The 11,922-nt window shown below is 40.4% G+C and overlaps 1 protein-coding gene across 6 annotated transcripts in view; it reads left to right on the top strand.

The window, feature by feature from the left end:
* The first annotated feature begins 10,103 nt into the window (after positions 1–10,103).
* LOC122561196 (transducin-like enhancer protein 1) overlaps positions 10,104–11,922 on the top strand; it is a 116,763-nt gene continuing 114,944 nt past the window's right edge. For 5 of the 6 annotated variants that reach the window (XM_043712780.1, XM_043712788.1, XM_043712770.1 and 2 more), the window contains exons 1-3: positions 10,104–10,606; positions 11,077–11,177; positions 11,789–11,852. In XM_043712780.1, the coding sequence (XP_043568715.1) occupies positions 10,583–10,606; positions 11,077–11,177; positions 11,789–11,852 (189 nt within the window). In that variant the 5' untranslated portion in view covers positions 10,104–10,582. The other variant, XM_043712813.1, reaches the window with a different exon arrangement.

Here is an 11,922-nt window from a genome sequence, read left to right as displayed (position 1 = left end):
GCTTGGGTGGAGAACTGGTTGGCAGATAGGAAGCAGAGTCTTGGAATAAACTTGTCCTTTTCAGAGAGGCAGGCAGTGATGATTAGGGTACCCAGGGTTCAGTGCTGGGACCCCAGTTGTTCACTATATACATTAACGATTTAGATGAAGGAAGTGAATGCAATATCTCCAAATTTGCTTATGACATCAAGCTGGGTGATAGTGTGTGCTGTGAGGAGGATGCTAAGAGGCTGCAGGGTGACTTGAACAGGCTGGTTGAGAGGGCAAATATTTGGCAAATACAATAAATGTGAGGTTATCCACTTTGGTCACAGAAACAGGAGGTCACATTGTGTTCTGAATGGTGGCATTTGAGGAAAAGGTGAGGTACAACGAAACCTGGGTGTCATGGTGGAACAGTTGTTGAAGGTTGGCATGCCAGTGGTGAGGAAAGCTAATGCTGTGGAGGTGCCAGTGTTGGACTGGGGTAGACAAAGTTAAAAATCACACAGCACCAGGTTATTGTCCACCAGGTTTATTTGAAAGCACTAGCTTTCAGAGTGCTGCTCCTTCATCAGGTAGCTAGTGGGGCAGGATTATAGGACACAGAATGTATAGTAGATGTCATAAAACTGATGCAAAGTTTTGAACAAACCCAGATTGCTGTTAAGTCTTTAATCACTTAGAATGAGGATGCAGGTTTCAATTCATTAATATGTAAATTCCAGAACTTCTTTCGCGGCACAGTCCTGAGATAACTTAAGATTTTATAAAAAAAGGTGACTCCTCAGCTCAGACAAAGCATTAAAGGTGTGAGATTTGAGTCTGTCTGTGTCTGAACTTTTAGTCAGACTGGTTCTATTTCCAAAGTAGGAACTTATAAAATGTCACCTGGACTGATTGCCTACAGGTTGTGTACTTTTTAAACAAAATGGAATGTATCTGCAAATAAAATCTGCAAATGCAAATTCACCTCATAGACTTATATATGAGTGTGCATGTGCGTGTGTGTTTATCTGAGAGAGACAGAGAGAGTGTTGCGTGTGTGTTTGTGAGAGAGAGAGAAATGGAGAGAGTGTGTGTGAGAGTGTGTGCATGCTTGATAGAGTGTGCGCATGTGTGACTGAGTATGTGCCTGTGAGAGCGTGTGCGTGTGTGTGCGTGTGTGTGTATATGAGAGAGGGTCTGTGTGAGTGTGTGAGTGTGATCATGTGTAAGAGTATGTGTGTGTGTGCTTGTGTGTGAGAGCGTATAGTGCAGTGGGGTCACTTACAGTGTGACATGAACCAAAGATCCCAATTGAGGCCATCCTCATGGGTACAGAACTTGGCTATCAGCCTTTGGTTGGTGACTCTGCATTGTTGCATGGCCCAAAATCCGCCTTGGAGGATGGTCACCCGAAGATCTGAGGCCGAATGTCCTTGACCACTGAAGTGTTCCCCAACTGGGAGGGAATGTCCCTATCTGGCAATTGTTGTGCCGTGCCCATTCATCTGTTTTTGTAGCATCTGCTTCATCTCACCATGCCTTGGGGCTAATGGCATGCTGGCCTTCAGAGCGAGAGGATTTGAGTATTGGAGTAGGAGTTACACAGGGCCTTGGTGAGGCCATACCTTGAGTACAGTGTGCAGTTTTGTTCTCCTAGTCTGAGGGAGGGCATTCTTGTATTGAGGGAGTCCAGTGAAAGTTCACCAGACTGATTCCCGGGATGGCAGGACTGACATAGGAAGAAAGACTGGATCTTAGAAGAATTAGGTGGGGATCTCATAGAAACATATAAAATCCTGATGGTACTGTATATATGGGAAGAATGTTTCCAGTGTTGGGAAAGTCCAGAACTGGGGTCACAGTCTAAGAATAAGGGGTAAGCCATTCAGGACTGAGATGAGGAAGAATTTCTTCACTCAGAGAGTTGTGAACCTTTCCCACAAAAGCTATTTGGGACTGTTCTTCCAATACGTTGAAGAGTAAGCTGGATGTGGCCCTTGCAGTTAAAAGGATCAAAGAGAATGGGGAGAATGGGATACTGAAATTGCATAGTCAGCCATGATCATATTGAATGATGGTACAGGCTTGAAGGGCCGAATGGCTTAATCCTGCACCTATTTTCTGTGCTTCTATGTTTTACATCCCTCTCTATCTCACCTAAAACATTGATAGTCCAGAACATCAGTCTGCCAATCTTGTCCCTCTCTCAACTAAGCCACTGTAACAGCTACAGATCAGAGCTATATGTATTAATCCACACTCTCAGTTTATCTGTCTTACCTGTCATACTCCTCTCATTAAAATGACTACACCTCAGACCACCAGTCCAGCCTCTTTCAGAACTTGGTCTGACTTTTCATTTGAATTTCCACTCGAAAAAACCTCCCTCTTTAACAATGACGCAAAAAGAGGACAGAAACCATGTACCATTGCACAACCTGGAGGAAAATGAAGGGAAGAGAGTTGCAAAGTGTCCGCCCCATTCTCTTAGCTGTTCAGCAACCTCTCCCTGCCTGCTTTTCCTCTTCGTCTTCCTGGCCTTAGTCTCTGACTGCTCACTGGATGCGTTCATTGAGCTATTGGAATGTGTCATGTACTCTTTTGATGTTAATTTGGGCCAATGGGCTGAGAAGTGTCAGATGGAGTTTAATTCAGATAAATGCGAGGTGCTGCATTTTGGTCACTGCGTGTGTGCTTTTAACAACCTGTCATGAGTTGTGTGAAAGCTTGTGTTGATTTGTGTCAGAAAGCAAATATTAGCAGGACTTATACACTAAATGGTAAGGTCCTAGGGAGTGTTGCTGAACAATGAGACCTTGGAGTGGAGGTTCATATGAATAGGAAGGGTATGGAGGGATATGGGCTGGGTGCTGGCAGGTGGGACTAGATTGGGTTGGGATATCTGGTCAGCATGGACGGGTTGGACCAAAGGGTCTGTTTCCATGCGAGTCCAGAACTAGAGGGCATAGGTTTAGGGTGAGAGGGGAAAGATATAAAAGAGGCCTAAGGGACAACTTTTTCACGCAGAGGGTGGTACGTGTATGGAATGAGCTGCCAGAGGATATGGTGGAGGCTGGTACAATTGCAACATTTAAGTGGCATTTGGATGGGTATATGAATAGGAAGAGTTTGGAGGGATATGGGCAGGGTGCTGGCAAGTGGGACTAGATTAGGTTGGGATATCTGGTCGGCATGGACAGGTTGGATCGAAGGGTCTGTTTCCATGCTGTACATCTCTATGACTCTGTGACTCTATGCTTTTAAGTTTTATTATTTTAGATATTATTAAACAAAGTGCAATTAAATCCAATGTGAAACTGGTGTCTCACCAAATTGACATTGCTAGGATTTGACATGATGCCTGATTGCTTCAAGTGCCTGATTACCATCTCCAATTTGAAACCCAACCCTGCTTCTTGCTTGCTCATTTGTGGGTGATTCACAAGAAACATTTAAAGCAATCACTATCATTCAATAAAAAATGATATGCTTTTTGTTTACTCTTTGAAAACATATTAAGTAGATAGGAAGACACTTTGCATATTTGATGTGTGTCACTTCTGACAGTGATAGTTTAAAATATGTAATAGATTTTCCATCACACTCTAAATGCAGTTCGATGCAAGGGTTGTATTAGATGTGGAGTCAAGAGTGTGGTGCTGGAAATGCACAGGAGGTCAGGCAGCATCTGAGGAGCAGGAGAATCAACGTTGCGGGTATAATTCCTGATGAAGGGCTTATGCCCAAAATATCAATTCTATCAATTCTCCTGCTCCTCGGATACTGCCTGACCTGCTGCGCATTTCCAGCTCCACACTTTCGACTCTGATTTCCAGCATTTGCAGTCCTCACTTTCTCCTTATATTAGATTTAGTTTTGAGTACCATCTATAGCAGCAGTTCCTTGTTTTTCCAGTCTCTAACTTGTTTGGAATTCTTCAATTAAAGAGCATATGAGATATTATTTTATACATTTTCTTAAACGTTAAAATTATTGCAAACAGAAGGAATAGAATGTTTTATTTAGCAGAGCAATCTGTATGTACAGCCTTACTTCTTTATCACTTAATGAAATATTTAACCCACACTGAACATAAAAACAAATCAGCTATGAATTATCCACCCACAACTTCCCACCATTCTTTAAATGTCTAATAATTATGTAAACTGCAAACTAAAATGAGAAGTGAATGCTTTAATGATAGACAACCCCTAAGGGAAAATAGTTGTGTTCTGTAATGTGTCACCTGATTACACTGACTGCTTTGTAGAAAAATGAGATTGTCAATGACACTCAAAACTGTTATGAAATATGCCAATGATGAAAAGGTTTTGATCATTTAAATCTAATGCTTGTAAATCTAAAATGGTAGTTTTAGATTATGCTTTTATTTCCACTGATATTATATTGCTTATTTAGTAAATACATCAGGAAGTCCACTTAGAATACTTCCCTCAGTTTGGAGAATGAGTGAAAAAAAAGAATTTGGTTTTCTTTGTCATTTATGATCTTCCAGTTAAATTTTAGAAACAAAGAGGTTTGAAATGTCTAATTCAAAAGAAACTAAATAGGTACACATTTTGTATTGTTTTCTTTAAAGCACTTTTCGAACAATTAATTTACTAACCAAATAAGACTGAATTTCAGAGGCTTGTTAATTATTCAACGTATGAAATGTCCATCTGTGCCAGACTATTGACTAAAATTTTCCAAATCATCTACCAGCATCACATGGGAAAATTGTTGGCAAACAAAATGACAAGCAAAGTTTCACACGTTTTATCACAAGTAAACACTATTTTTAGTAGGATATTGGTGGAAATAAATTGGTTTCAAAACTCACATGCAATTTCTGTACACATTTGAAATACACTCAATGATTTTTAAGGATCCCATTTGAGATGGATGACAATTAAAACATTTCTATGTTACTTTCTTAGTATTAGTTAATAAAACAAGATTTTTCTGAATTAATTCATTTGCTTTAATCTTGCTATGTGTGGACTTGATTCATTCTGCATGTCCCTGTCCATTTGCTGCTGCTTAAATTTTCTTTAAGAGCAGCTCTAAAATTAGGCAATGTTTATTGAATGGCAATTTCGGGTGAAATATCAAACACTGCACTATCAAAGAGGTGATATCCAATCTGTTTTAAAAAGTTAAATAAAGAGCCGTGGATCCTGGAGATCTATTTTAAAAAGTGTCTGGTTTCACTGCTCCTTGTGTTTACAGCAAAGCAGTTTATTACACTATTGTGCAAAGCAAATCAGTTCTAATTGCAGATCAAATTTATATATCTGCAGATGATCATGAACCAAGCATGTTTATTTTTAATTCAAGAATCACAATTTAAAAGTGATTTAAAATTTACAGTATAGTATAACAGTTTCCTTGCAATTCTCAGGTTAGACTTAATTGTACTACCCAACACACATAAATATACAAATCTTCACACCTGTGACAGCAAAAAGATGCAAAGATCAACAGTCTTTTTGCCAGCTTCTTTCTAACCACTGAAAAGACCTGCTTTAGCAATGACTAGATTTCACCTTGACTGCTTTCTCTGATTACATAGTAAACATGTAAATTTACTCTGTGTTGCTGTGTTGCATACAATGTCACTGAGGGGTTGAATCAGAAGCTTGCTTGATTATACAGCTGAAGTGTTTACATTGGCTGCATGATGGATAAATAAGATAGTTACAGGGTCATGTAAATAGTATATCCTATCCTATATAATGCTTCCAATTGCATGCTTATCAGATTTGAAGTATTTTCTCAGTGGATGCAAATATAAATCAAGGGCAGGTTTTTGGTTATTGCTGGAAACTATTAACATCATATTTCCAGATAGATGTGTACTTTACTCAAATGTACCTCCACCTAGAACATGAATTATGCAAATTGGTTGACACTTTTTGCCTTCTCCACTCCATCTATATATTCTCCCACCATCATCAACTCTACTTGAAACTGAAGATCAAATTTTAATCTTGACACTGCTGTGTAACAAGAGCACTAGAAAGCATTGAAGAGCCAGTCTTGGTTATCTCCCCTTTAAATGAAATTATGAGCCTATGGCTATAACCAGGGTAAAATTACAAGGATGCATTCCACAAACTGTGGTTGTATTCCTTTGAGTTTAGAAGGTTTAAGGGAGATTTAATGAAAGTTTTCAAACTACTATGGGGAACATGTAGGATAAATAAAGATAAATTATTTTCATTGGCTAGGTGTCTAGTTCCAAAGGAAATAAAAATTAGAACCAGACCTTTAAGGAATGAAATTAGGAAACACTTCTACAAGTAAAAGATTGGTAGAAGTTTGGAATTGCAAACTGTAATTAATACTGAATCAGTTGTATATTTTAAATCCAAGATTGATAGATATTTGTTTTTCAAGGGATACAGGACAAAGATGGGTATATGAAGTTAGGCCACAGATCAGTCATGATGGTATTTTGTGAGTTTAATGGAACTTTAGCTGAAATCAACAAGCAGTATTTTAAAAGGGGTTTTAGAGCCTTATTAGCTGATACATGTACTATTGTAATAATATTCTAACATTGCAATGTTGTAAAAGATTCACACTTCTTGACAGGAAATCTGGATCATTAGAAAAAAATCTTAGGAATAGAAGTAGTAATAAATGAGGTCAATAAATACTGAAACTTGAAAAATTCTAAAAAGACAAAATAGATTTATATGTATGAGTACAATATTGCATTCAGACTGCATTTAGTTTAGAATGTGAAGCTGCCCAAACTTAGCATTCTAAAGACCTGTGAATACCCAGAATTTTAAGCACATGATGTAGGTGGAGATGAGGGTGGGATTCTTGTAGTATCCAAAACGAGCAGCTGCTCCATCTGCCATTGTGATGGGTTGAAGTTAGGCCTTTAGATGCCAGAGATTTATTAGTAAACTGCTAGGCAGCTACAAACATCAAGAGGGATCCTATTGCAACTTGTTTCTTCTGGGAGTTGGGACGTTATTCAACTCTAATATTGATCTCGCAGGCAGATCAGGCAGGAATACAGCTGATGGAATTCACTGAGGTAGTTGGGGATAGGGGGAGGAAAGGTAGTGACAAGTTGCAGGAACCAAAGATGCCAGCAGTGAGAGAATTTTCTTTCAAGAATAGAGGGATATTGTTGACTCTCTTGGACTTTTCCAAAAAAAAATCAAGCTTACAGAATACTGAATAGCCGGGACAGGGTGAACGTTGGGAAGCTGTCTCCATTGGTAGGAGAGACCAGGAGCTGAGAGCACAGCCTTAGAGTAAACAGAAGACTGTTTAGAATGGAGATAAGGAGAAACTTCTTCAGCAGCGAGTGGTGAATCGATGGAATTAATTGCCACAGAAGGCTGTGGAGGCCAGGTGATTGAGTACATTTAAGACAGAACCAAATTGGTTCTTGATTGTCAAGGGGATCAAGGGTTACAGGGAGAAAATGGAAGAATGGGGTCGAGCAACTTATCAGCCATGATTGAATGGTGAAGCAGATTAAATGGGCTGAATGACCTAATCTCTGCTCTTATGTCTTATGGTTATCTTAGCTGTTTAGTGAGCAGCCACCAGTGTGTTGTTTGAGGACTGCTAATTTACCAGGTATGGTGCCCGATTCCCTAAATTATATCTGAAAAATTGTTTATAATTTTAATTTGCATATTTAGAAACCCAATATCTGTTCCAGGCATATTGACAGCCTACTCATTCACACATCCATCGTGAAGTTGTGACATGCAAGTTTATGGTATTAATGCACTGGTTGAGATGAATCCTCTGACAACCTCATACATCACCCCAACCCTTGCAAACACATCATCCCCACATTCCAACCTGTCAATCACACCACTCCACTTTCCCCAGGCCTCACTAGTCCACTATCTTCAATGTTGTTAGCTGCTGCCATCTGTTCTTCCTGTGGCAGGCAGTTGAACATTGTCCCAAAGGTCATCAAATTCAAGTGTACCTTAAGGTGAAGCAGGAATTAAGGACAGGGAGTAATTTTGAATGTCATAAAATCTAACCTTATTTTCATATAATACTTTGATTTCATGTTGTTATTAACGGAGATATTATAAAATGTTTCAGCAACTTGGATGGCAGAACATCGTTGGTATATATGACTTTCTCTTAGCAGTACAAGCTGAGAGGAATTGCAAAGTTGAAGTGGTGTGGCAGCATGACAATCTTACAGAGCAACTATTTCAAAAAAGAGTATAACAAAAACATGAAATATGTGAACTAAGGAATCGCGTGACGAGAATACTCTGATATAATGATGTGTAAATAAGAACTGGATTTACAGTTTTAAAAGGGGAACTGAATTACACACTGCCCTCCTAACCAGGCTCATCCGAAATATAAACAAAGAAATTGCTGGAAAAAAGCTCAGCAGGTCAGGCAGCATCCTTGGAGAGAAATCAGAGTTAACATTTAGTGTCCAGTGGTCCTCCCTCAGACCTGCTGAGCTTTTCCAGCCAGTTCTGACTTTTGTTTCTGACTTCCGCAACCGCACTTCTTTTGGTTCTCATCTAAAATGTTCAGTCTTCATTTCCAGTGTGCAGTGTGGCGGGAGACCATTTGTTGAAACAGAATCACACTTATTGTTAATCTTTCTATGATCTATTATTGTGTAAGATGTCCATGAACACATAATAAAACTTAATTTGCTATCAATATCGGAAATTATTTGCATATAGACGAAACCTTGGTTCAGTGATGGCATGACGCCTTGACAGGAGAGATACTATGAATTACTTAGGAGTGGAATTTTAGAATATTGTATCGTACTAGGATTCTTGTAACGAAGTAGTTGAAACAAATAAAAGCGTCTTTTACGTATCGCGCGTGTGGTCTGGAGTCTTTTCACTTATCAGAGTTTCAGTTCACAGGGGTCCTGCGTGCAAAGAAGGCATTGTCTGGAGAATATCACCCTGAGGGTTTTCCCCAACAACAAAAATATAGTCAGGATTCCGAGCAACTTGTCGTCTTGGGGGGGGGGGGGGGGGTGAACGGAGGGATAACACGTGTAATCTGTTTCTCAACTCAAGTCAGTTTCAAACAATCAATAAGAAGTTCGCCGTGAATATTTCCTTTGTGTTACCTAACAAGCCAAGAGAGCTGTAAACAAACAGAATAAACCGATGTAATCAAGGCTGAAAAAGCCGATGTAATACCTGTTAAACATCTGGATGCAATTTTCTAGTAAAACGAACTGAAAACATACGCGGACCGCTTTGATGTGCATTTCAGCACAGACATTGTTGATGTGTTCGCGCTTTTACCAAACCCAGGACTTAAAGTGAAGTAGATATTGTCAAAATTGTGTGTGTGTGTGTGTGTGTGTGTGGGGGGGGGGGGGATGAATTACACACCAACAAAATACATTCCAATTTATTTAATTAACGCGACGTGTATAATAAGACCTAAAATTATGATTACATTAGCTTCAAGGAAACCCTTTTGTTCAAAGTTGCTTACAACAATCATAACAGCCCGACATGATGCACTCCTTCAACAAAAGCAAGATGTGAAGCTTTGCTACACTGTTATAATTAGTTAACATTCCTGCTCTGGCTCTTTTCGTTGTGGGTGGGACAAAGGCTTGTCTGTCTATGTTTTTTTTCCCCCTGTCAGTATTTGGAACCCACGTTACTTTGAGTGACAGCTGAGCCCGCCGCCGCCCTATTGTCTCTCTCTGACTGACTGACGGACGGCCACTCGTTTGATTCGAACCGTTTCAGCGCAGCCCGCTCGAGCGAAGGGGGTGGGAACATGAGGGCGGAGGGAAGGAAGTAGAGACCAATCAGAAAGAGACAAACAGACACAATCCTGCGCACTATTGGTCTGAGGCATAAGTCGTCAGCGTGATTGACATTCCATAGTTACCAATAGAAAAGGAGTCGAAAGGCAGGCCGCCTCGCAATTGCTGGGCTCTGTCGCCGCTCAGCCTGATTGACAGCTGGCCGACAACGGTAGCCGCCTTCCATTGGACAACGCTCCGCGATGATGACACAACCCCACGTGTAACAAGGGCCCCTCTCCGCATCCTGATTGGCGAAGAATGGGATGGAACGTATCCTCAGACTGCGCGTGTCTAAATTTGGTGAACGATCACGATGGGGGGGGTGGTGGGGGAGGATGGGTGGAATAGAAACCGCGTGTTAATGTAACCAGTCTGTGTGGGGGGAAACTGCTACATTGTTTTTCACTGTAGCAATTATACCCGCTTAAACTTCGCACGGTATACATTCTATATTTATTCTGGTGGATATTCTGCAATCAAAGAAAAAGAAGCCGAGAAGATTTCCTGGGGCGGCTTAGAAATTTGGTCTTGTTACAGAAGTGGCAATTGCTGTTTTCCGAAAGGTTTTGTTGTCTTAAAGACCGAGAGGAGTTGAGCCGGGACAGCGAGATCTGCCAGCCTCCCTGAGGGCTTTAAAGTCTCTCTTAAAACACCACCTTTTTTGGGGGGACCTAAACCAAGGATGCGCTTGCAGTAAACACTTTGTTTTTCTTTTCGAGGGAATTCTTATTAATGTGCGTTTCTTAAAGGAGATCGAGCGATTGTTTGAGCAACGGTGGTTAGCGTCTGGCGGACCCAGCAATGTTTCCTCAGAGCAGGCATCCTGTAAGTAAAGAGAAAGCAGCTCTCCTGGTCGGCCGCTTTGTCACTTCATTGTGTGATCTTTATTCAAGGAAATGAAAACACCTTCAGCGGAGCGATGTATAGTTGCACTACCAGCAAAGTGTCGTGTGATATTTTGAGTGGAAAGCTACTTCTAATCAGTTCCCAGATAACCTGCGTGCACATCTGTTCCTTGCTGTGTTTTGAAACAATGTCATCTCAATAACTGTCCCCCCTGAAAGTTGGGCAGGAAGATCACAGATTCTACCGAGCTTACGTAGACCGACAAAAGGTCCAGTGTTTAATTCTGTCAAACGACCTTGCCCTCTTTCAGTGTCATGTGTTTGTGTTCGTTGCTTTCTTCTGTCGGAAAGTTTCTGGTATAAAGCTGCCTAGGCTGCGAGTTGAATCGTTCGCGGTCTCTTGTCTCTGTGTACTTGTAATTCTTGTTTCCTTACCCGCTGTTTTCTCAGACGCCGCACCAGGCTGCAGCCCAGCCTTTCAAATTCACCATCCCCGAATCGCTGGATCGTATTAAAGAAGAGTTCCAGTTTTTGCAGGCTCAGTATCACAGGTGAAATAAGTCTTCCATTCTCTGCCGGGGAAAAGTATGTTTATTTGCTGCTGGTTAGTTCAGTCTCCGGTGTTATTTGGTTTGTCTGCGGTAGGTAGCCAATGCTTACTTTCCCTCACCAGAGAGCGGCGCTCTCGCTGCGGCCAGATTTTGGTTCCTTTCAAAAGATTGCAAACAAACCACACATTGAGGAAACAGGAGTCTTAGTGGTCTAAACCCTCTGAACTTTTTTGACACTTATGAATTACATCGTTGAAAATCGTAAATTATACGAGTTGATTTCAATTGTATACAACTCGGCTTAATTTAATGACTAAAGCATTTAGAACAGTTGAGTTTATTTACTTTATTATTCGTGAAGTTTACAGTTAAATTTTAATATCCGGTGCATTACAATGGGTTGTTCTTTCTTTTGATTTATCCAGTACTTCTGTTTTTGCTACTACTGCAGTCTTTTACGTAGGCACTCTTTAAGATGCTTTTGTTGTTGCTTTAAAAAAGTTCCTATGTTGACATTTTCGGGGCTGTTTAAGGATCGGTAACAAACACTGGACCTTGTGGCGGCAATTGCATCTTGTGAAAGATTTTTAAAAATTTTTGGTATTTTACAGTCTAAAATTGGAATGTGAGAAATTGGCAAGTGAGAAGACAGAAATGCAGCGACACTATGTTATGGTGAGCTTAAACAATTACCTTTTAAAATTAGAAGTAGTATGCTATTAGTTTGTCATGTTTCCCAATCTGA

The sequence above is a fragment of the Chiloscyllium plagiosum genome, chromosome 2 (genome assembly GCF_004010195.1).
Source record: "Chiloscyllium plagiosum isolate BGI_BamShark_2017 chromosome 2, ASM401019v2, whole genome shotgun sequence".
Lineage (NCBI taxonomy): Eukaryota > Metazoa > Chordata > Chondrichthyes > Orectolobiformes > Hemiscylliidae > Chiloscyllium > Chiloscyllium plagiosum.
The sequence above is the reverse complement of the archived record's forward strand: the minus strand, read 5'-3'. Positions and strand labels throughout refer to the sequence as shown.